The 25259-nt window shown below is 37.7% G+C and overlaps 4 protein-coding genes and 1 long non-coding RNA gene across 5 annotated transcripts; 3 read left to right on the top strand and 2 right to left on the bottom strand.

Moving 5' to 3' along the window:
• Positions 1 to 16: 16 nt before the first annotated feature.
• On the bottom strand, positions 17 to 1991 carry LOC116293012 (uncharacterized). Its single transcript, XM_031700395.2, has 2 exons — positions 1821 to 1991; positions 17 to 1596 (listed from the first exon to the last, which is right to left on the bottom strand). Exons 1-2 carry the CDS (start codon positions 1904 to 1906, stop codon positions 462 to 464), a joined length of 1221 nt encoding a protein of 406 aa, XP_031556255.2. The 5' UTR covers positions 1907 to 1991; the 3' UTR covers positions 17 to 461.
• Positions 1992 to 2038: 47 nt separating this feature from the next.
• LOC116293015 (N-alpha-acetyltransferase 60) lies at positions 2039 to 7048 on the top strand. Its single transcript, XM_031700397.2, has 6 exons — positions 2039 to 2156; positions 2270 to 2398; positions 3211 to 3340; positions 4073 to 4169; positions 4566 to 4800; positions 5144 to 7048. Exons 2-6 carry the CDS (start codon positions 2295 to 2297, stop codon positions 5286 to 5288), a joined length of 711 nt encoding a protein of 236 aa, XP_031556257.1. The 5' UTR covers positions 2039 to 2156; positions 2270 to 2294; the 3' UTR covers positions 5289 to 7048.
• Positions 7049 to 7150: 102 nt separating this feature from the next.
• On the bottom strand, positions 7151 to 24998 carry LOC116293017 (uncharacterized). The gene is made up of 3 exons (XM_089030961.1): positions 24430 to 24998; positions 9390 to 9613; positions 7151 to 7345 (listed from the first exon to the last, which is right to left on the bottom strand). The coding sequence occupies exons 1-2, from the start codon at positions 24753 to 24755 to the stop codon at positions 9550 to 9552; spliced, it is 390 nt and encodes a 129-aa protein (XP_088887087.1). The 5' UTR covers positions 24756 to 24998; the 3' UTR covers positions 7151 to 7345; positions 9390 to 9549.
• On the top strand, positions 7794 to 9614 carry LOC116293018 (uncharacterized). Its single transcript, XR_004196754.2, has 2 exons — positions 7794 to 8156; positions 9514 to 9614. It is a non-coding gene; the product is annotated as an uncharacterized LOC116293018 (long non-coding RNA).
• LOC116293013 (transcription factor SOX-9) lies at positions 13583 to 15603 on the top strand. Its single transcript, XM_031700396.2, has one exon. It carries the CDS (start codon positions 13722 to 13724, stop codon positions 14937 to 14939), a length of 1218 nt encoding a protein of 405 aa, XP_031556256.2. The 5' UTR covers positions 13583 to 13721; the 3' UTR covers positions 14940 to 15603.
• Positions 24999 to 25259: the final 261 nt, after the last annotated feature.

Raw genomic sequence — 25259 nt, 5'->3', positions numbered from 1 at the left:
CAAAAATACGAGAAACTAAAAGTTTTTTTGACTTTTTATTATGGAAATAGCAGACTCTTAAAATATAGCTCTTTATTCAGTTGCTGTTAACAGCTTTGATACACTTTCGTAATGCTAATTTAATAATGCAAAGCTCGATATCAATTAATTTCAATATCAGCAACTGACCCAGACCATTTGGGCTCGAGGACTAATTGCTAAATAGCTATTTATAATTTAACATTTTTAGCTTATAAATAGCCTCTTACTTTTAGACCTGTTCTAAATTATCAAGCATACTTGAAAAAAACTTGTAGCTTGTAGAGTGCTAAAAGATGCCAAATAAAAAAAAAACTTGCAATATGGAAAAGTTGTAAATACAGGTATTACCTTTTAAGGCATAAGGTTGAACGCTGGCTAATTAGATATCAATCCAGCACAGTTTATATTATGATCTGTAGTTAAGCACACATTTTACAGCTTCATAGCACCAAGTGTAGTTCATTTCCATTTCTTTCAACAAGACTTCCCAGTTTCTTGCATTCTCTTTTCATTGTCTCATGCAACCATTCAATACCTTCTTCAGGTGCATTATTTACTCTCAGGTGTTTGGTCTGGGTTGGAACCATTTTGAGACCACCAAGTTTACCAGTTGCAGGGTTGATTTCCACAAAATACATTAATGCAAGATCATCTCTGAAATGCTCGTACCCTGTTATTCCCTCATAGTCATCCAAGAAATCTCCGCAGCCATATATGATTAGCTTATTATGGTATACCTCGAGCCCCTTGACATGATGAGATGAGTGACCATAAATCAAATCAATGTCGGCATTGTCTATCGCTGCATATGCAAATTTCTTAAATGCTGGGTCAATATCGAATCCCCAGTTGCCGCCCCAGTGAATAGAGAGAACCACAATATCATTCTGTTGTTTGTATTTTTTAACCAACTGATGTAATTCAGATACAGCCTTTTTTGGCTTGTATATTTCAATGATGTTAACTCCTCCATGGGTGCTGGAAGCATGCCAGGAATCAGGTACCCCACTGGAGTGATGTCCTGCAGCAAACACAATCACCCTTCCCTTGCCAGGCACCTCGAAGATCGCAGGAGATTCCACCTCCTCTTGGTCTCGTCCTGCACCAGCATACTTTATACCTCCATCCTTCAATGTTGTTAGAGTAGAGTTTAGCCCTTCAAAGCCCCAATCTGCAACATGGTTGTTTGCCAAGATGCAACAGTCAATCTTTGCAGCCTTGATGACATCAATGTTGCCAGGATGCATACGGTAGTTTATTCCTTTCATTGGCCAAGGTGAACTACATGTTGTTACTGATGTCTCCAGATTAATGATCCTGATATCAGGTTTCTTGTCCTCTAGTATCTGGATAGCATCACCCCATATGTAAGACACGCCCCTCTCAGATGCCGGCGGGATAGGACCATTTTGTTTCTCTGCCAAGTACACATAATCATATGCGTCAAGACCATTGCTTTCATACAGTACTGGATCATTGTGATGTGGTAATATCATGTCAATACCACGGCCCAACATGACGTCACCAACGACAAACAACGTCACACTTGACTGTGACATACTGCTAATGAATTGCCTGAAAAACACAAAAAATATGAACTTACATTTTCTACGTCATTGCATTAGGAAGTAAATTCCTACTATAAATCATCAATGCAGTTATATATTTCTTTTAGTGACTCCATGTTTATTTTAAAGTATGCTAACTTCGTATAAATTTGCAAACTTTGACCATAGTTAACTATTAAACTATGCTTTGACTTGACGCATGATCTTGATCAAAAGATTGATTGAACAAACCTGTTGATATTGTAATAAGGATGACTTGTCAATGAAGCACGAGCATACAAATATTGAAAAATCCTGACAATCTTAGTGAAAACCATCAGAAAATACACACATTTTTTTTTCCACGTACTGCGTACATCCTCTTACATGATAAAATTCTGTATTACGTTATTCGTAAAGACATCGAGACTATCCGGTAAAGTATCGTCACATCTTCGTCATGCACAAATCCACTTCGTCACTTCGTTTAAGTTCATTAGTTTCTCGAGCCTTCCGATTGACGTACGTTTTCTTGCATTTCTATTCGTGGATCCGTCGTAAGAGGTTCGGCCATCCTCTCAAACTCTCGTGAGTAAACTCCAAAAATGGCGGATGAGATGTTGCTGATGTTGCTGTATATTGTCAGTTTATAGTTTCTAAATTCGTTTTTCTTGTATACTTTATCATTATCATTTATGTAGAAGGATCCGATTATCTCGGGCTTGAATGTCAGCCAACCTGGGGCTCTTAAACGATGTTCAGTTACGGTTCCTTTGCCCAGATGATGTTGAGGAAGTTAAACGACTTTGTCGAGAATGGTTCCCTATCGAGTGAGTATTTTATCCTTCTACTAGCGTTTATTAATCAGCACTGCTTTATTTTCGTTAGTATACCATTTCTAATGTTGAATATAAGTTAAGTTAATAATCACATGCCGAAAATATGTGTTTAACAGCAGACAAGCTTTGAAAAGAGTTCCTCTTCTAGTGTTGTTTATCTGTCATTTATGTCATACAGAATAACTAAAGTATTGCAGAATAATTGATTATCTCAATATACTGAAGAGCACACGGACTAGATTTTCTATAGAAAGACACATAGGGCATCCAAAGTTGAAAACCCGTTTACACTGTTAATAGTCGAGTACAAATCGCATAAATTAAAGAGTTTTTGTCATATTTAACGATATAACAATGACAGAAGACCAGATGTTGTTGTACCGGTTTAGTTGTCCTAGCAGCCACGCTGGAGGGCAGAGCAGTACAATCTCTTTTTGCTTCCATAAACTGAAGCTTTCTTGATAATCTATTTCATTGCCCTGAAGATGGACAATATACCCGAAAGTTACAGTAGTTAGAAAGAAAAAAATGTTAAGCATTGTCAAACTTGCTAAATAAACTATGCACAATAAAGAAATATGCAAGGAAATAGCAGCATTTGTTGCTGCAGGCCTGTTGGCAGAGGAGGTTCAAAGATGCAAACGAGAGTCCCCTCCCACTTATTTAATGTAAATTCAAACAAATTGGATAAAAATGGCAAATATAACCCTTCTTTCCAAAGTCCAGGCAACAAACTTTATTCCACTTCATCAGCTAATCCCAGGATATCAGAGTAAGTATCTGTATTATTGCTATCATTCCAGATATCCAGACTCGTGGTACAAGGACATAACATCAAGCCCTAGGTTCTTCTCTCTAGCAGCTACTCACTGTAAAGAAATCATTGGTCTAGTAGTGGCAGAAGTAAAGCCTAGAGTGCTTTGTAATAGAGAGGTAATATTAAATATCCTTTTCTTTCAAAGTTTTTAAGTACTGGCATGGCTACAGTAACTCATTGATCAAACCCTGCAGCAGCCTCTGGGCTGATGTAAGTCAGGACACGGCTAACTCACAGATCAAACCCTGAACCAACCTCTGGACTGATCTAAGTCAGGGCACGGCTAATTCACAGATCAAATTCTGAAATAACCTCTGGGCTGATCAAAGTCAGGGCATGGCTAACTCACAGATTGAACCATAAAACAACCTCTGAGCTGATCAAAGTCAGGGCACGGCTACATCACAGGTCGAACCCTGAAACAACCTCTGATCTGATCAAAGTCAGGGCATGGCTAACTCACAGATCAACCCCTGAAATAACCTCTGGGCTGATCAAAGTCAGGGCATAACTATCTCAGAGATTGAACCATGAAACAACCTCTGACCTGATTTACGTCAGGGCACAGTTAACTCACAGATCAAACCCTGAAGCAACCTCTGGTCTGATGTAAGTCAGGGCATGGCTAACTCACAGATCAAACCCTGAAATAACCTCTGGGCTGATCTATGTCAAGGTAGGGCTAACTCATGGATCAAACCCTGCAACAATCTCTGGGCTGATCTAAGTCAGGGTATGGCTAACTCACAAATTGAACTTTAAAGACCTCTGGGATGATCTAAGTCATGGCACTACTTACTCACAGATTGAATTTAGCTTGTAACAATACTACGATTGCTTTATCACAGGATGCTGGTATCCTTGATTACAACTATAAAGAAAATTATCATGTTGCATATATCCTTAGTATAGGAGTCGACAAAAATTATAGAAGACGGAAAATAGGTAAGGCAGTAATATAACATACTGTTCAATATCCATTATTTGAGAATCATCATTAAACATTCCATACCTTGCCCATTGCAAAGGGGATTGGAATTTCCAAGGGTTGGGGAGGATCTGAGGAGGATATATTGTGCAATCTTATAAAAATATTCAAGCCTCCCCCGTGAGGGGGATTGGAATTTCAGTGGGGAAGGTCTTAGGAGAGTATTTTGTGCAGTTCCAGAAAATATCTATACCTACTCCAATAGAGAGAGATTGGAATTTCTGGGGGATGGGCAAGGATTGTCTGAGAAGGTATATTGTGGAGATTGCATGGATATTTTCTAAAACCAGACATTTACTCAAGGTTGTTTTATTAATCAATAGTAATATTAATATTATTCAAATAATTCACAGGTTCTCTATTATTGGACAGCCTCATCTCTAACCTTACCACTCCAGAACAACAGAACTGCAAAGCAATATACTTGCATGTGTTGTCGTCTAATACTGCAGCTATTAGATTCTATGAAACCAGATGTTTTAAAAAATTCAGTTACCTACCCATGTACTATGCTATTAATGGTGCGCACCGTGATGGATACCTGTATGTGCTGTACGTCAATGGTGGGACCCCTCCTTGGACATTTTCATATCCTTTTATTATAACAGATTTTGTTTATCAAAAAGTGTACTCCCATTTCCTTGAGTATTGTTTCTTTGTTTACTTGTAATTCTTTAGAATATACAAGAATTTAGGAAAAACTGGCAACCTAGAGTAAAACCCCACATAACACAGGAGAGAACCAACAAACAACTCTTCTTGGGTGTGTACCAAATTTGTATGGATTTATTAAGAACAAATTGTCCCTTGATTCCCCTCCCCCCACAGGCAGTCTTTTGTGAATTCCCTCACCTCCCACGGGATGATTTTTAGTCCATATCAATTCCTAATACAATAATCAATAAGTGAGATATTCCTTAACTGTTATTACTGATACTATCCGATATGCAACATCCAGGTTGATTAGCCTCAAGCCATGCAAGATACCATTGTACATTCTCACATCCCTCTATGACTGGCTAATATGGTTCGCTCCTGTCCAGAGCGTACGAGATTCCTGCGTCAGGACAATGTGACTATCTAATCCAGTAATCATTTTTTATACACATCTACAACATGATGGACACGTCGGCGTCGTGGGATGGTACCTCTACTATCAATATCCTTTTCCAGTTTTTTATTTTATTTGATGTTTCAGAATTTTCCGATTTTGTGTCATTTGTTATTCCCTTGAGTATCTTTACTTAGTTTACCAGTAATGCTTCAGTAGTAAGATTAACTAAATGAAAAGTCTCGTGAAGTAATTTCGTAGGTCCATCAAACTTATGTAAGTGGTCTAACTTATGAAATAGACAAAAATTAACTGGACCTTAGGTTAATAGACCTCTCTACCTTGTGCAGTAATGCTTTCCCATTTCAGACCACATGTTGTTCTCTAGAGTATCATCTTGTTTAACAGTTGCCCATGAGAAGACACACAAATATGCGTACGACTCAAACAAAGAATTTCATTCTCATGAGATTATGACACTCGGTCATTACAAGGTAAAGAAGTCTATTAAGCCGGTGTTTCTAGTTTTTCTCACTTTAATGGCAAAAACTTGAAATGAATAAAATAGACAAACAAAAAACGTTTTATTAAAGCAAAGCTATCCAAAGAAGGAGTGATGAATGGTCATTCAAAACTCATTTTCTCCGAAAAATTTACTACAATTCAGAGACACTTCAGTCTAACTATTTACTATTTGACGAAGAATCTGTTTAAATTAAAGTACTAGCCTCATAATAAATTAACAAGTCTTGCATTGACCATTGATCACGACTTGCATGGAAACATTAGGATTTAGGTTGATTTCAGTAAACTAACAATTTACACAAGATGTTGTGCATGTGCAGTGTTCTTACCAGGCTGCGCCATTGCGGGATTCGCGCATAAAAATCAGAAATGGCGCACAAATGTCAAATCTATGCGCCCCCAAGGGCGCATGAATTATCCAAAGAATACTTCCTGATAGTTTTAAAAGATTTAGAGTACTTTTGAAATAATAAAAGTCGCATTATATTGTCAATAAACAAGGTGAAAGTCCACATGAAACGCCACGAATCGAACATAGCCACCATCGCCAAGACGTCTGGGATTAGTCTGTGTTAACTGCCCTTGTTTATTGATGGCCCAAGTATGGCTGCCCAACGAAATTTTATTGCGTTGTCATTACTAATAAAACTGTTTTACATTGTTGTAGATTTGCAACAGAGTTACTGGCTAAAAACATTATTATTCGTTGTTTTAAGATTTTGGAAATGGCCTTTCCAGTTTTCTAAATGGCCCCTAAATTTCGGATTGGTGGGCCCTTTGACCCCCTGAAAGAAATTCCTGGTAAGAACACTTCATGTGATGAATAACTTCTGGATTCAAATATACAGGATTTTCTCTACTTCTTATATCCTTCTCATTATAGGGCTTTTAAGTGTGAAAAAAAACAACTGTCTGGTCCAAAATGAAAAGCAGTTCTATGAAGATATTTGGTATTTTTTCTTCATGACAGGATAAGTTGTCCAAACTTCTACTTGGAGATTAAATCATTGATAACATTTTCTCTTTATTGCAGTGGTATTTTGTAAGCAGTTGGATCCATAAATGTCACAACTTAAAAGCTCTATAGAGTGCACACAATGTAACCATAAAAAAGTTACAATGTGTATTTCCAGAAATTATTCATACCACCCACCCCGAGGTTTTTGGAATTTCTGAGGGGTGGGGGTTAGAGTAAGAACAAAATACAGAGTTTGTATGGAAGAAAATTAGGATTTCTGGCGGTAGGGGAAGGAGGGGGGGGGGGGGGGGTCTAAAAATTCTCCATTGTGGCTATGGATGATTTCTGGAATTACACAATAGAGAAAGAAGCTTTTTGCACTTTTAAGTACTATCAAGTCTCAATACTTTTCCACAGATTTAATGTTTGTACTTTATCAGATTCTGTTGCTCGTATACAATAATAACTGCTGTAACTAAATAATATAGATTCTAGTATAAATAATGACCTGGTTTTTCCATTACCAGACCATGGTGAATGTGCTTTGCCCTGTTCTTGTTTTTGAGACATCACCATTGCCACATCTTAAAATTCACAAACTAAAACAAAAATCAATAGAATGTATAGAATTATCAATTTGTAAATATTTGATAGTTATAAAGCAGGAAAATATGTCCAAGTTTCAAACTTGAAATTATCATGATATGGTAGGAGTTTAACTTTAATTTATTGTAGTATTAATCTTAGTGAATGCCTGGTGCCTTTCTCTGCGCATCAGATATAAATGAGCAGCAAGGCAGATGATGTAAAGTATTTGTTTTGTAAGATTATTATTTTACCATTGATAATGTACATTTTTATTTTGTTACTTTGTTCTTAATTTATTTTCGAGATAATGATAGGCAAGCTTATGTATCTGTAATGCATGTATTCAACTAGCTAGATTTAATATGATATTATGAAAAGCTATGATATGAGAATAAATGCTGTTAGTAAAGTAAGCTGGTTTGTTTTGGCTTGAGGTAATTGCCTCGTGGGAGAAGGGATGTAGGTGTATTTTGTCACACCTTGGTACCCCCTGGGGTCTTAGTTTGTGTGTGGCAAATGGTTCCTGCATGTCACGTGATCCAGCATATAACGAGGCTCTTTGCAATGTGGGTTCAAAGTCTTGTCAAGTATAGGTCACGTGATATCATCTGTACGGCACGTGACAACATTTCCCCCTCAAAAAACTAGCTTCCTTGAAGTTAGAATAAAATCACTGAAACAGCAGACTAAGTAGGTGAAAATCCAATGGTAATGAGACATGAAATGGTCTTAGGAAGTTTCATATCACAGTGCTGTTTAAAGTCCGTGTTTTCTTCAGATAAGATCTAAGTTCAATTATATCATTTGACCTGGTTGTTGTGGGTGAGTAACAAGCAAGATAACATTGGTTTATAATAGGCGACATGGCGTCTGTACAACAAACAATCCCTTCCCATAACAGAAACTGCTCCCTGATTAGAGGAAATGTTTGAAGTATTTCATAATCTGATGTTCTATCTCCAGCCACTGAAAAATCTAGGCTAATAGACTAGATAAAGAAAAAACAACACATAACTGAGTCCTTGGTCGGACTCATGTCGAAGCAAGGTTGTACGTGACATGCTTACACGTTGCCTATTCAACCGTGAGATAAAAAATATACAATATTAAATAATAGCTGGTAATGATTTTCTCACTCCTACTCCTTCCTCTTTTGACGTCCGTGTTTCTGTAGTAAGCTAAGGTGTGGTTTTACGACTAGTTCACAACATTCGGGCACTAAACACGACTGGATAGGTCTAACACATCGTTAAGATAATGCATTGCTTACAGATATGTGAGTAATAGCGGTCAATATCGAGGGTCTGATTTGATCGATTCTCAATCTTCAGGTTACAGTAGTGGTTTGAGAGGTACGGACAAACGTCAACGTTTTGGTCGTAAACTGATTAACAGTACCCTTCCATTTACTATCAGTACTGAACTTATAATACTCTAGAATCATTCATATCAGTAGCAACATTGGAAACTTGAACGAATTACTTCATGGAAAAACTACGAAGAAAAGAAAGAAAAAACGAGAAAGAATAGGAAGCATGTCCTTATCAATCAAGTTAATCAAGTTTCCGAAACCACTTCTTTTTACTATCCGTTTTGATTTTTCTTGTTTTTTTCCTCTCAAATTCCGCGTACGATGTTGGGCAGTGATACGGCATGCTTATACCCTACCCTACCGGGCCAGGCGTCTGTAGACTGGTGAGGTAACAGGGTGGAGCTACCCCCACGTCGCCGGCGACCAACTTATCACTAGTACCCTCAAGTACCATGTTGTTCACCGTCTAGACGTTACCAGGGAAGGAACGAGTGGGATTGAAGATTATCGTGGTAAAAATCGACCAGATTAAAAAGTATGAAGAGAATTCTTCGAGTAGTGTCTATCGGTCACGAAGAGGATAAGGAAATAATGATTGTAAACATGAGACCCGCAGATCCTCGTGGATTTTATGTCCCTTTCCTGAGCATATCGTCTTGATACCACTTCTACCAGAATTCTGGTAGTTGTGGTTTTAAGACGCTTAAGAATTAAGAATTGAAATTTTTACTTTTGTCGTTTACCTTGATCGTCCGTCTGTTATTGAGCCGGTTTTCGCCATTGCTCTGTTAGGCTGTCATGTCCGCCAAAGTGTATGCTATCGTCACTAATCATGCCAATAACCGTGTTTCCTTCCGTTATACACAGGTTTGGGGACGACTGAGCTACTCTCACCAGACATGCTCACAAAAGCATTAACTTGATATCGTCGGTTCCCTCTGAATGTCTGTCCTCGAGCGACGACGAGCTGTGTGGAAAAAGATTAAAAGAATGAATCATCCATGTTAAGCCATGGACATTAAACCGAATTTAGAGAAGCTAGTGAAACCTCTCAGTGAAACACTGAAAAAAATTTGAGTGTACATAATAGAATATAAGTCGTAATATAAGTATTATAGAATTTTACAATTGCAACAACAAAATATGCGAGATACACAAGAAATGAAGCATGCCTCTCATCACCTCTCGAAAAACTAAGAGTGCAAACAGAGGTGAAGAAGCGGGGTTATATGCCCATAAGAAAATGGGAAAACTGAAAAGTTTAATGGTTTAATGGAATGTGGTGATTGGGGAAAAAATCTCTCGTCCAATAAATAGAGAATTGGTCACTAAACTTGTTGATGAGCGTCAAATCATGAGTTAGCCCACCCCATCCCTCCCCTCTTTCCTTCTCAGGAATATGATGACCATCCGTTATGCGGAGGAAACTCTTCTTCAGATTTAAAATCCTCTAGTTGGCCAAGGAAATACACACTCGATTAGGTAATAAACTAAACTGGGCTCGAAGGTTTTGCAAACCGGCTTTTCGGGAAAATAGTTTTAGAGCGATTCCAAACCAAATCTAACGACGAACGTGTGAAAATTTCAGACAACGACGGAAACCGTTCACGGACGCCGACAAGAACGACTGAGGAATTGGAGTTAGGCTTTGAGCTGCTATTTTTGAACTTTGAGTGGTTTTTAAGTCGTAAACATGTGGTTTTATTTATAATTCGACGTAAAACTAACGTAAGGGTTATAAATTTGTTAATTAACGTTATCAAATTGATGCTGGTATAATATAACTGATTAAACCACTCCTAAAAGCCACACCAAGACTGGAGACCATATCGATGGTCAGATGAGATCTCGACCAAGTGCCTCACACATTCTGTCCACGAGAAATAGGTTTTCTTTAAAACTAATTTACAATAATTTTCTCAGTTGATATTGCTATGTGATTGCCTGTTATATGATATTGAAATGACGTGAAGAAAGAGACAGTTTGTCAGTACAATTATGGCAGATGAAGCGGAGTACTTTTGACAGTAGACAACGGGTGGTCAATGCTTTGTCTAGGCGTTACCATGCAATATTTTAAGTCACTGTAAACAATGTTTCAGCCTTATTTCAGTCTCGTCTAGTGGCTAAATTTCTTATTTTCTCTTTCTTCTTATGTACTAAAGCTATCAGCTTATCTCAAAATATCTTGTAGAAGAAGAAGAAGAAGAACGAGAGAAGAAAAAAACGACCAAAATGTACACTGTGAGGCGTAAGACTAAATATAGATAGTACAGACTCAGAAAATGTGTAGTTAGTTTACGATAAAAACATCATGATAAATTGTTTGGTTTTTCTTCCGATAACAAGGAAGGATGGAAGGATGAATGGAGCCAATATTATTCTAGTTGAAGGGTGTAGAGGTGTGGTCTAGCTTATCAGCCTAATATCTGTCCTGTGGCTTGATACATTAAACCCTTCTAGTTATCATTGTAAATACCAACTACTCCTACTGGAAATAACCAACACCCAAAAGTATACGGAAGAATCGCAAATACGCGTAACTGGAGGATCCGGGACGTGTGCTCCGTCATCTAGAACATTCTATCACCACAGGGGGGAGAGGTAGGGTCATGGAATGTACTTAATGTGTACAAATATGTTTACAAAAAATTACAGCGAGAGAAATCTAAACATAGACTTGTGGTTGGGTTACTATTTTTACTCGATTAAGCCGGACTTTTAAGGAATATATTTAGTGAAATTTCATAAAATTTAAGCTATGTATGGACCGAGTTGGTCTATGATTTGATGCTGTTGGAGACTCAAAATCTCATTACAAAATAATATCTTTTCAATGATGTGAAGGTGATGCATTGTTGCGGCATTTTTACATGTTATCGTCACACTCTACACAGTCTGTATTTCCGTGAGTTGTTTACATCTTTTGTCGTTTTACCTCGGTGTTTTTCTCTCTGTTATTACTAAACGTAGCGACCAAACACCCACACTTCCGCCGAAATAATCAATTATTCTACCGGAAATGCGTCAACAATAGATGATTGACAGCTGAGGTAAACTAAAATGGCTTCACATCCGGTCATCAGGATTTTCTATGATCACGTTCCATCTCTTTTGCTGTGCAATTATTTACCATAACAAGTAAACTAGATAAAAACTTCACGAACTAATAGCGAGTGAATCTATTTTCTATAACTTTATGGGATTTTGAATAAATTTGTAATCGATTTTGAAGGTTTTATCTAGCGTAAGTAAAAAATAAAAGAGTAAAAAGCTCTAGAAGCGTGAAAATCACGGTAACCTATTTAATTTCCTTGGATTTCAACAAGTTATTTTCCTCAGGTTCTGTCCAGGGTTATCCTGTCTTCAATTACCAAACGCACCGATTTCGTCGCAATTTTTTTGCAATGAACTTCAATGCTTCACCGAAACAGATAAAAAATTCAAGTTTTTCGGCTAGCTTTTCTAAGGTCAAATATCAGTTCACTTTAAATACTGTTTAAGCTTCACACTTTTAGTAAATAGGAAATGCGGTTACAAAAGTCTACATCCCGTCCAATCGGGTCTCAATGAAGCATACATAAGCTCCGCCTCGCGATGACAGAACAACTAGTCTAACCCTCGATTATCTATGAACGAAACCAACACTTTGAAACTGCAAGCTGAATGTTGTTGAAATAACTTATCTATATTTTTATTCTAACTCTCAAATCCTTGATTTCCAACCGCCCATGACTCTGGATTAGTTACGGGATGTTTTTGTACCGGGTGCAGTGTATGCTCGTGCGGGTAAAGGGTGATAGAGAGTTTGGGGAGTTTGTCCTCAAGTGGGATTAAAGGTGAAAAAACTATGGTCCATTTCCCGTCTAGCCGGACAAATATGTCTAAGGGATACGCCGATCTTAAAGAAATTCACCGCTATTTAACCGCGCTTGCGACTTGAACTTTTTTCTTGAACCTTTCTCGAAAAAAACGATACAGAAATCGGATGTTCAGTCTTGAATTTTGGAGTTAAAAAAGGAGTGTGAAGGGCAACGGTGACTGGTGCTGTCTCTTAGCGTATTCAAAGACCTTTTACCTAAAACCTTTTATTCCGCAATATCACTGTGGAATAAACTCGAATATTTCATGAGTCAATTTCAACCCCGAAGATAATAATAGCTAAAAATTGCGAAATATTTATTGCCAACGAGAATGCATATGGTTAACCGAGTGTCGCCTAGTCTATCCACGAAGAAAATGTGCATCTAGCCATCAGTAAGGGTCATAAGAGAAGGACGGAAGGTACTTGAAGGTTAAGTCACGTTTTCCTCCTCTCTGCTATTTTTAGCGCTAGCTCCCTTCGTAGGGTTGTAATCTCTCGCCCGCGCTTCTTTTCTTGAACGCAGGTCCTGTTGAATCGTGAAAATAATCTTTCCTACTTCTGTGCCTACATATCGGAATCATCGCCGCAACGCACGCTGGCTGTGATTGTAATTCCGCCCAAAAGACTAGTCACGATCTCTGTAACATGTAACGTGTAGCGTGTACAAGGGCATAGCGAAGGGTTAATTAATGAACTAAAGTGTGACAGCAGGGCGAATAAGTTAACAAGATTTTCCAACTATTTCATTCAATACACGGAATATTTAAATTGACCCAGAATGAGAGCTTAACCACCAAACTATTTAATCTTCGCGGTTGTTATGGAATGATAAACTGTACTCACACACAATGAATAACGGAAAGAAGAGTAATCGTAGAGTCCTCTGACACTACACACCCTTTCCTTGTCACGTGGCCTGTATCCAATTAAAAAACGCGCTCATTATTTCCATCGCATGCTCCAAAACCACAACTGTCAGTGTCTTCAAATGGGCACCTCTGATTGGCTAGTTAGTTCGTAGTGGGCCAATCGGAAGCATTGATGATAAAGACGTCACGCTTTACCGGCTTGCGGAGTAATAACAGATAATGTCGCTTGGACAATGATTATATATGCTGTTTGCCTCATTTGGCACCAACTTAGATTTTTTTTATCTCTGTGGATTTTACTCCAAGAAGACAAGCGGGTCGAAAATAATTGTTAGGACAAGATGACAGAGCAGAATGTTAGTATAACGGCGCCGATAGATGGAGACACACCACATGTCAGGAATCATCAATTGAGCAATGCTATCGCATCAGCAGTGAATCATGTTCTGGATGGATATGACTGGAGTTTGATCCCTCTTCCAGTGCGAGTCAATGGTGGACATAAACAAAAACCGCACGTCAAAAGACCCATGAATGCATTCATGGTTTGGGCCCAAGCAGCAAGGCGCAAGCTTGCTGATCAGTATCCTCACTTACACAATGCCGAATTGAGCAAAACTCTGGGAAAGTTATGGAAGCTGTTAAACGATTCGGAGAAAAAACCCTTCATCGAAGAAGCAGAGAGACTTCGAATCAAACACAAGCGTGAGCATCCAGATTATAAATATCAACCAAGACGTAAAAAGCAAAAAGGGAATGGTCCAGGAGACATTGGCGACTCGACCATCTCTGCGGATGATTTACTAAAAGTTTTGAAAGGTGATAGTAAGCTGATGCCGGGAAGCTGCGAGAGCAGTACGAGCTGTGCTAGCCCGGAGAGTCTTAGTGGCAGTGACATAAGCAGTCCGAGCTCCATTTCTGTCCCAAGTCCAGAGACACCAACAACTACGACTGCAGCGGTCAAACTAGAAGGAGAAATCAAGGATGGCACTCTGGGGCCCCATGATCTTGGAATCCCATTTACATCCTGCTCCAAGAAAGGGGATTCGCATGGAAACACGATCGATTTTGATGTGGATTTTACGACGGATCTCATGTCCATGGGCGACGTCGATACCACAGAACTTGATCAATACCTTCCAACATATACTCAAGCCATCTTGGATCCCCCACCAGTCGTGTCCTCAGCCGCAGCTCTCACGACAACACAAGTAAACAACATCGCTAAAACAAGTGTAAAGTTTCTGACTACGAGTACTCAACCTTCAATACAACCCTCCCCTGCACCCCCAAGTTATACAGAGTTCATGGCACAGCTCCAGAAACTACCGACCGAATGCAGTTTTCCACCGAATCGTGTTGCTCCTTCCGCGACCATGCAGCAAAGGCCGCAGACAGATTCAAGTGCCGCGTTTTTTCCTTTCTCAGAGGCAGATGTAAATGTTACTTCGAGTCACACACGCACACAGTTCGTGTCCCTTCCAACCACCGTTAAATCTGTATCTTCGAATCCAGTTACTGCAAGTCATGGGCGGACACATACTCTCATTTGGAAGTAAAAGTAATGAAAGGGAACGAGAGACAAAATTAAACACTGGAAGACTGAGAAGTACCATGGATGATATGTGACAATTCTCACAATGAAGATTTTTTCCTTCAAGCAGGATACGAGACTCACTCGTGACAAATTTGCACAAAAGATTTTGCAAATAACATTCAATTATGAACAGCATACATAACATTATATATAAAAACCCCCTTAGCTTCAGTGGGGTCGCTTCACAGCAAGGAATATTTTTTAACTTCGTTTTGTAAATATATCTGTGGCTTATATGATGATATTTGACAGACAAACACTGGTAATGACATTTACTCCAACCAAGTAAATAATTATTACAAACTATTTTCTTCTTCTTCTGGCTATTTAAAAACCGTTCTATTAGTGTTTAGGAAATTTGAAAAGTTGATTTAAAGCTGAAGAAAATGTGTAACATAATCCAAAGGAGCTAGAGAGGTTGAAGCGAAGCGTGATATAGTGGCGTGATTCCGTCGGTCGTTTTTACATAAAACAGAACACTCCATTACATGTTAAACCACTTCAAAACCAACTTATCATTTTTTTCTATCCTTTACTAATATTTTCGACTTCACGAAGAAGTATCTTCGTGTTTATTGTAAGTTATGCCGTGTTATTCTGAACGCTAAATAAAACTTTTATCAGAGTTTTGTGTGAGATTTTGGGTTGTTTCGCTAGATTAACTTTTCAACAACAACAACATAAGTAACTAATGCATCCTAATATAGTTTCACTAAAGGCTGCTTTAAATGAGATAAATTATAAAAACACTACAGATGTATAGCTGAAATGATGTTTCGTGCTTTTGAAAGTAAAACATTACAACCACATGAACGAATACAGACTTGCACGATATGTACTTTTGTGCTCTGACAGATAAAGAGAATTATTTTCCACTTGAAATCCTACAAATTAAAACAATCTTTTTGATCTTAAGTTTTTAAAATCCTCGTAACTTTATCCTTTTCGTTATTTGTGGGGACAAAATATAGCACATATCAAGAAAATCGACAGATATTATTTTCGTTTCGCAAGTAACTTGATATGTATTGATAGAGGGAGTTCGTTAGTTCTAATGCCGATAGCCCTGAGGTCATGAGGGACAGTTAGAGCCGACCGGTTATATTTAGTACCCTAACCACAAAAACTGCCAATCCATTTTCCTTGACGAGTTCAAGCTATGGTTATGGAAGGAGGGTAGTTATCCCATTCCACAGAGTACACAATGTGGGACCGGTTCGCAAACACACCAGTCATATACGTAGCAAACCGGCAGGAATTTGCTCGAAATGTTATCGCCTTGTTTCAAGGGCATCTAGAACGAGACGATAAAGTTATCGCAATAACGATCACCAGCTAATTGATATGCAGTCCTTAAGAATAAATATATGCTTAATGGCATACTCGGGCCACGCAATATGGATACGAACCCTGCAGCACAAAATCATTGCAAGCCTAAACCCTCTATGATTAGCAGGTGAAATCCCTGCCCTCTTGAAAACTAATTTTTGGATTACATAGTTTCGAATGAGAGTTTTAAAGCTCTAAGTTTGGTTGCGCAATGTCATTATGGTGAATCGCACAATCTACGATAGGTTGGATTTGGTCAGAACCTCTTTGCACAACTTTAGCTCTAGGGCAACTAGACTGTAGCTAGTGAAGATAAGACTGCAGCATTGACTGGTACAGTAAAGATGGTTTTCCCCCGCTTTCTTTAAAAGGACAACTTAAAACGATCTAAGGTTTTAAAGACTAATTACTTAGTAAATTAATTTGAAGTGAAACGGTCAATAAGTCTGTCGTTGGGCTGCAACACGAACACATTGCAAAAATGCAAATCACTGGCATGACATTTCTGACAAAATAAGTTCATGTGTTGATGCACGATCTCGCTTAGAAACAGCCTTCCATCCATACAACAACCGTTACATAACCACTCGTGGTATTTTTACGAATCGAAACCAAGACTAACTATGAGGTGACCCCGCCGCACTAGTAATGGGATACGCCTTGATATACCCCTGGTAATCTAAGGAGATCTTCGTCTTTAGGCATCTGCGTCCCTATAGGCCACAAGTTGGGGTCTCCTGGACCTTACATTATATATCTCTCGTTCTATATCACCTGACAATTCAACAAAGACCAGAAAGGGGGATTTTTTAGTTCAATTTTACAGCAGCTTGTTGTCAAGATATTTTTCTATTTGCAGTCTAATCGTATTCCTGTGGTTTGGGGAAGGAACTGATAACTCGTCTGTCGCTCAAAAGAGGTCACGCATTTTATTAGCTCTTTAGAGAACAGATGACATGTAATTTAAAGCCCCAGACATAGAAGAGGAGAAAATAAACCCTATGACTACTGCATCCCGGAGCTTTTAGTCTAGCGATACTTGATACTGCAAAATTTTGGTTAAATTGTTTTTCTAAGGTTTTGAAGTGGAGCTGTTGGTTGACAAAGTACGGTCTATTTTACAGCATTTGCACACAACGTTCAATGCAAAAGTTTTGTATGATTTTGTACTTCAGATATTTTGCATGCTATATTAGTTTAGTTTGAAAACACATTGCGTGCACCTAGTTTGCCTGTGATATAATACGAATAAATTCCCTCACAGACTGTTGTCTACTTGCAGCAAATTAAGAAAAGATTACAAAGTTCTCTAGTTTTGTGGCCGAGTGTCAAGGTTGCAAGTTAGGTTATCTTGAATAATGTCACAAACTGTGTTTGTATTCCGGTTAGGTATTCACATCAGCCGAAAGGTTTTCAGGTTTGAAATGTCCCTTGCAATGCCGACCAGTCAAATGACCGCTGTTTACGTTTCTAACACTTAATAGAGATAAGAGACCTGAAGAAAAAGCCCAGATATTGTAGCACATACATTCATGTGATGAACGAGAAAGAATTCTTCTGCATTCTTTTTGCTGTCTATTTTTTACGATTAAAACTTAGAAAAATATACTATCGTATAACCGGAAAATCATTTATTTCACATATTTTTAGATACCAACTAAGGTAACTTGAGCTTCAAATTTTTTGGGGAAAAATTACCCTGATGACTGCCAATTATTAATCTACCTAGTGTTGAGCCGAGAGCTGAAAATTAGGCGCTAAGGCATTGCGTTTCATTAGCCAGCACTATCCTTCTAAAGTTAAATCACTTTTTTTCTATCAACGAAGACAAGCAATAGAGTTGAGTTTATTTTCGAACTCTTCATGCTACCTGGCGTCGTCTACGTACCCCTTCTAACACTCTCCACAACTTTACAACGAAGGCCGAAAAGAAAACTATAAAAGATCATAAGGTCAGCTATGGCAGACAGTCACTCTTATTGGATTGAATGAACAACGACGAAAGAAATGTATATTGAGAAAATTAGAAAAGCATAGACACCAACGAAGAGGTTAATAAGATCCTATGAGGATAGAAAATTTACTAGACAGAGAATAATAGTCTTGTTCGAGGGGGTATTCATTTAAAGGGTGGAGAGGTGGGACAACATTGTAAACCGCTTGCCGTGGTCAAGGAGTTCTTGATATAACTAATGGAAGAGTCAAATGAAGCGGAAACTCGTCCAGGACCTGAATATGGAAGGAGGGGCGGATTAGAATACCGTGCTAATGGAATAATGTTGAAAGCAAATATAGAATCGCAAAACAAACGAAATAAATAATTAACCCAGCAAAAAAAAAAAAAAAAAAAGAAAAAGAAAAAGAGAGTGGACGACGGGATGCAATGATGGAAATTATAGATTATAATGATATCAACAAAGTTGTAGAAAGTTTGAGGTAGAAATACTATATTCTTTAGAAGTTATGAGAATTAAAAACGGTTAAAAAACACCAGAACGAGGCTAGCCAGTCGTCAGTAGACCGAACACACAAACATATCTGTAATTTTTTTGGTTCCAAAAAACTTATACAATCTTTAATATACAATGTTCTTATCAAAGCCCACGATGCATCATGGGATGTGCCGGGGTATTGTAGTAATTGAGTAATATTTCTCTAAGTTCAGTCTTACATACCACATTAATTCTTTTTATATACACTTCACATTTATTTATTCATATTATATAGACAATAGTGTTTTACTGGGAAATACGTCACTCGTATTTTTCGTACAAACTACATCCGGGACCTGAGTAACATATTTTCCATATCTTCACTAGTTTTTGTGTGTGAAAATGTCTATATGATAAAAAGAAAATTACTCGTTGGCTTGAAGATATGAACGGTTTATCTTCTCGTGTTCAAAAAATACTTCACTTTTCCTTCACTGTGCACTGTCAACGTCATATAACAATGGATAAAGACGCGCAAAAACATAGAACAATAGGTTTCCTAACCAATCCGCTCCATTAACTATGGTTCGATGCGCTCACAAGTGAGATTTTTTCAGCACTCGAAGATAAACTTCATATCTTCGCGCCAACGTCTAATATCCTCTATAAATGTGTCATGTATAAAACTACTCGGATATTTCATCTTCAATAAGAGTTCAAGACCAATCATTATAAGGTAGTGTTCAGACAGAGGGAAATCTCGACAATGTCACGTATCAGGTTTACTTCAGGAGAGTTTTATCGCTCATAACAGAGCAGACAAGACAAAAGAGAAACACGATCTCGCTTGCACTAAACGATCAAACAAGCATGGACAGGTTATTTAGGGTGGACAAGGAGACGAGAAAGGTACTTATTATATAGATATCGATGGAGTATCAGGATTCATCCAGTGTCTAAGATTTCGTACATTCTACTCAGTGAAGATATCATATCCGTCACATGTCACATCTTAAGATGTTACAAGAAACCACTTCTTATCAATATTATCTATTTATGATCTATTTATGATCTATTTATGATCTATTTATGATCTATTTATGATCTATTTATGATCTATTTATGATCTATTTATGATCTATTTATGATCTATTTATGATCTATTTATGATCTATTTATGATCTATTTATGATCTATTTATGATCTATTTATGATCTATTTATGATCTATTTATGATCTATTTATGATCTATTTATGATCTATTTATGATCTATTTATGATCTATTTATGATCTATTTATCATCTATTTATGATCTATTTATTATCTATTTATCATCTATTTATCATCTATTTATCATCTATTTATGATCTATTTATGATCTATTTATTATCTATTTATTATCTATTTATTATCTATTTATCCACCAGCTAATTGGAGCAAAAATATTAGCCAATCAGAATCGAGAAAAGTTGCATAACCGAGGTGTCACTTTTCCTCTTGAAATCCCGGATTTCCAGATCACCAAATGAAAAAAATAACGTTGCTAATAAGTGCTTGATAACGGGCATGTTTTGATCTTCCGCTGGTCAATTTTAGCATGCTTCAGTTTTGTTGCAGTGACGTCATTTCTACGTCACTATTTCAGATCAGCTAGCAGTACTAGCAGAATGGTTTGCACTGAGCCTGTTTGGTGCGCCGTATACCATGCATGTACATGGAGTATGATAGCATCGATTACCTTATACACGATGCATGTACATGGAGGATGATCGATTAGCAACTACAAAACACTAATTATGATAAGGTAGCAACATTACGCACCTTTTTCTAATTCACATTACATTTTATTCCCTTGAGTAATATTTCTTTCATTACTTGTAACGATTGAGAAGGTAAATTCAGTAAACATTGCGCACACGGTGATAGGGTCTATTCATTCGAAGATTTATTCATGGTGTCAAACACTGATTCGTAATAAGCAAAACGTGAAAGGCATATCATGACTTCAGGACCTGTTTACAAAACTGAAAGTAGTCTATCTGTACTTTGTACTCCAAGAAACATGTGCAAAACGAATCTTAAAGGTGCTGTTACACGACACAATTCGCAGAGAAGACTTTTCGCGCAACGATTTTGGGCGAAAGATTGTTCTCGTGTAACATGGCGCGCCGTTACGATTTTTAACAATATTTTGTTGCGGCAACTCGTTGGAGGTTTTCAAACGATCTTTACTAAAACTCACAACATTACTGCCATCGATTAGTGTTGCCGCACTCGCCATGTTACCCGAGGCAAACGCAAAACAAGTTGCACTAATTGAGTCGTTTCATGTAACATCACCTTTAAAGATTACACACCATGCAAGGTCATTGAAGGTTATTCAGATACTATATGAACCTGTACCAACAAATATCATAAAATAACTGTTATGATGTCGCGTTCTGATTGATTTGGAGCGCGTGCTTTATGAGAGCACATTGCACGCGCGCGCACTTTCCGTTGAGTCATTCCTATCTAAAATAACGGTTATTGTATTTTATATTTTATAAAAGAAATAAAAAACTTGTTTGCTGTGCTGTGTGCCGTTATAAAGCACTTGGGGATTGGCAGAACACTCGAGAAGTGTCCAGAAGCACTCCGCTACGCGTCGTGCTTCTAACACTTCTCTCGTGTTCTGCCAACCCCCGCGTGCTTTATGACTGCACACAGCACGCGCGCGCGTTTTCTATTTCTTCACTATATGATATGAACCTAGTAGAAGTAGTGACGTCATGGGGAACAGAAAATGACATGCTATGCGTGCGCATCCCTAATGTCCGTGACAATCGTCTTGTGAAGTAATCTTTATCTAGTTTTTTATCTCGGTTTGTATTGGTGTAAGAAATAACATTAGTTAACTCGTTAGGATGCGTCAATACGCGTGCGTCGCGAACGTGTCGTAGGTAAGATGTGCATGTGTGTGTGTGTGTAAATTCACTAGTACAGTGACTTTGTCAAACCTTTATTGAACCATGAAACATCCTATGAACTGATGTAAGTCAGTGCACGATCCAACTGATTGAGTATAAACGAATTGGAACTTAGCATGTCAGATTTGTGATATTTTTCATGTTCTATAGTAGCTCAATTCTTCAGTCCATATTTTAGATGGGCGACTCTTAAAGAATTCGAATCACGAAACAACCAACATAAACGAACCGAATGATTGACATATGAGTGCCTACTTCAGTAACTTCCCCAGCTACTTTGAAAGATCAAAAGTTAAAACTCATTAAATTGCAACATTTATTTATATAAATACAGAGGTCAAGAGAAACGCCCGTTGTTTTTTAATTCTTCCGGTACAATGGAAGGTTATTATTTTTCTAGTTTGAGTTCGAGTTTCTTATTATATATTATAAACAGTGTTGAACTCGATAAAATACTCTATTAACAAGAACAATTATATATTTACTACATGTTTAGATCAGTGATGGTAATGCTTGTTTTTTAAGAGTTAGTGTTGATATTAGTGCGCACTAATAGCCTGCGCCACTGTGCGCGAAAATAACACCCTATAGAATATTGTGCGCACTTTATTTGACGCATGCGCTGAGCCAATTTTAATATTCCTTTAAACTTAAAAGTATAAAGAAATCGCAGGAAAATGTTAACATGGGACTAATACTACTCGTACACTGCTAATTTGACTGTTTTAATATTAAAATAATTGATAATATTGCGCTTTGCCAAATTGAAGTCGACTCAGTTCGCTAGAAATGACAAATGAATGCACTTGGTTAAGGGTTCAGTGGTTTTACATGTTAGACCATGCGCAGTACTGGATAAGCGAATTTACTGCTCACCAATCTCGTATGCTGAGCCTCCGCAGGCTCTAGGTACGAGTTGAGTTCTCAATAAGTTAGTTTATGGCCAAGTTAAGGACATATGTCAAGCAATCCCCGATAACGTGACCTTGATAATAAAAACTGACTTTTTAACGATACAGTTCTTATGTACTCAAAAGTAAAACGGCTTTAGGTAACATTGCTTTGACCAAAGGTATTGTTTCCCTGGACACGATTTTCCTTGCAACTTCTCATGCAAATTTAGCCGCAATAAAAAATAGTGGGTGGGTTGAAGTTACATTGACAGGGTATGTTACACTAGGAAATGTTGTATGCAACTCCTGTCATACATCTTTAGTCGCTCGTGACAACAATGCGAATGAAATAAGATATTTGTGCTGAAAAACTTGGAATGTAACACAGTTCTCGTAACTCTCACTTGTACGAACTACAGTGTCTTAAGTGTTTCCTCAGGTAAGGTACGATGTATGGGTTTTTAAATCACTGAGATTCAAGTAAGAAAAGTGTCTAGGTGCAATAGATTGTCGGCAGAGGCCATTGATTGCTAAGTCGGCGCTGCACTGAAATTACTGTAACGAATAATTCTCACATTGAAGATTCCCGCAATAATCAATGAAAAGATGTACTGACATTTTGTCAAGTGAGCAGTTTGGAATAGCCCTGACTGAAAGAGCTGATAAGTACCTCTACTACAATGATTAGTGTTAAGCTGTTGATACAGGCATTATTGATACAATCGATACACTTCAGTTAAGTCTGGCACTCAACCTGGCATCAATGGTTGCTTTCTTTAGAGTTCGTACAACTAGTGACAATGCTTCTCTGTATAAACATCCTTTTTAAATATTTTACACGAAGATTCTTATTCTCCATTACTTTTGTACACCAAATGACTGCGCACAATTTTTAAACTTCAGATTTTGTTGCTCGTATTTTTTTCAGGTAAAACACAGGTATTTTCTCGCACTATTTCAGGCAGAAAGACAGAAAACTCGTATAAATTGAATCATTGTCGAAAGTAAAAAACAAAGAAATGCCTTTCCATTGTTTGAAGATATTATATGGAAGCGCTGGATGCTTTTTCTTTAATTTAAGTCTTGTTTTAGTTTTGCGCCTATTTTTCATCAGATGTACGTGTTTTCGTCAGGAATTTTTACTCATGCTAAGCCTTCATATATGCAAGGAATTTCACATCTAGGAAGCTTGCCAAAAAATAAAATGCCTTTACTTTTAGCCTATAAACTATCTAATTCTAAGCAGTTTTCAACCTTGGAAAACAAAGACAACTATGTATTGTGAAATATTGATAAAATTTTCGCGGTTTTTTGAGTAGATTGTTAGTTTGTATAACTGAGATTAGGTAAAGACCGCAAGTGGCATGTGACAAACGTGTTGCACCGCAACTACAAGTTTGTTAAGTATTACAGATCATCGTGTTTGTGAAAGTTTCTCAAACGAAAAACTGCAACATTAATTAACCAACGAAGCGTACAAAGAAAGCAAAAATAAGGAAAATTAGGAATTGATACAATTACGAAGTCATTTTTGTTTATCCCATTAGAGCTGTACTAAAATTACAAAATGCAAGCTACGTTTCATTTTTACCAAGCGATTGTTTAAGAGATGGATATTTTGAAATGAAGAAAAGAATAGAAAGAGACTATTGTCAAATGTCATCATTTGCGCATAAATCACGTCCTCAATATTAAGTCAAAACAAACGCAGAACCTTCCTGCTTAAAAAAAATTACTGACCACGTTTAGTTGTGCGAGGCTTAGAAAATGGTATTATTTGTAAGGAAAGGAATGATTTAGAGCTACGGTTGAATAAGGCAGTACTCACCAAAACACAGGAGAATTGTGTAGTACGAACTGGTAGTACAGTCGGTGTCGTTTGGTACTGGTGTTTGTAACCCATTCATAGTCATCCTGGTCCAAACATCTCGTTTTTTGAAATGGTTTGCCTTGCAAAATTTTCTGGCCTCCCCAGACGCAAAGACTCTCACATTTTGAGTATGAATTAATGGTATTTATGGTAGTTTTAGTACGTGATTGTGAGCCCAGAACATAACAGTACCTGACTTGAGGACAAAGCTCTTCTAGATCTACTAAGGTCATGTTACAGCTTGTACTATAAACATCCTCGTCGTGTCGTGATATTCGACTCATTTTAACCAAACGGCACCAGAAGAAAAAGTAAGAGCTTCTTGTACTTAAGTTGGCATAGTTTAAAGCTTGGCAAGAAGACTTATGGCTGTTAATTTGAGTCAGAAGAGTTTGTGCAAGGACCAAGAAACCTTGACGGAACTAAGGTGTCAAGGTTAGTTACGATTGGCTCTGTCGTGTTCACAATAACATGTTTAGGATAGCTCAGATTCCATCAAATAAAGCAGCCATTGTTCGCGCCAATACACCGTTCTTTTGTATTTGCACAGAGCTGGTCACTTCATTCCTATCAAATAACAGCAACAAAAATAACGTCAAAATAAAGCATTTTTAGAGAAGGAAAAATGCTGGAATGTGTATAGGATATTTGTAGTGTGCGAGTTGCACAAGTCATTACGCGATGTCTTGCGTGGTACTACGCTCTTCAACTGGATAAACGAGTCAATGAACGACGCGCGAACCCGCCACCTTCACCACAGTACAGTAATTATTTCCACCAGACTACAA

Source organism: Actinia tenebrosa, unplaced genomic scaffold (genome assembly GCF_029948245.1).
Source record: "Actinia tenebrosa isolate PJP-AT-01 unplaced genomic scaffold, QUT_ActTen_1.0 PGA_scaffold16__25_contigs__length_10494907, whole genome shotgun sequence".
Classification (NCBI taxonomy): Eukaryota; Metazoa; Cnidaria; class Anthozoa; order Actiniaria; family Actiniidae; genus Actinia; species Actinia tenebrosa.
Note: the sequence above shows the minus strand (reverse complement) of the source record. Positions and strands in the feature narration are given on the sequence as shown.

Coding starts and splice junctions, on each gene's coding strand:
- LOC116293012 (XM_031700395.2), bottom strand. CDS start 1,906: ATGGTTTTCACTAAGATTGTCAGGATTTTTCAATATTTGTATGCTCGT. Junction 1,597..1,820: donor CCTTATTACAATATCAACAG/GTTTGTTCAATC, acceptor TGTGTTTTTCAG/GCAATTCATTAGCAGTATGT.
- LOC116293015 (XM_031700397.2), top strand. CDS start 2,295: ATGTCAGCCAACCTGGGGCTCTTAAACGATGTTCAGTTACGGTTCCTT. Junction 2,399..3,210: donor CGAGAATGGTTCCCTATCGA/GTGAGTATTTTA, acceptor CTATCATTCCAG/ATATCCAGACTCGTGGTACA. Junction 4,801..5,143: donor ACCCCTCCTTGGACATTTTC/ATATCCTTTTAT, acceptor AACTGTTATTAC/TGATACTATCCGATATGCAA.
- LOC116293013 (XM_031700396.2), top strand. CDS start 13,722: ATGACAGAGCAGAATGTTAGTATAACGGCGCCGATAGATGGAGACACA.
- LOC116293017 (XM_089030961.1), bottom strand. CDS start 24,755: ATGAGTCGAATATCACGACACGACGAGGATGTTTATAGTACAAGCTGT. Junction 9,614..24,429: donor CACAATTCTCCTGTGTTTTG/GTGAGTACTGCC, acceptor TTTTCCACACAG/CTCGTCGTCGCTCGAGGACA.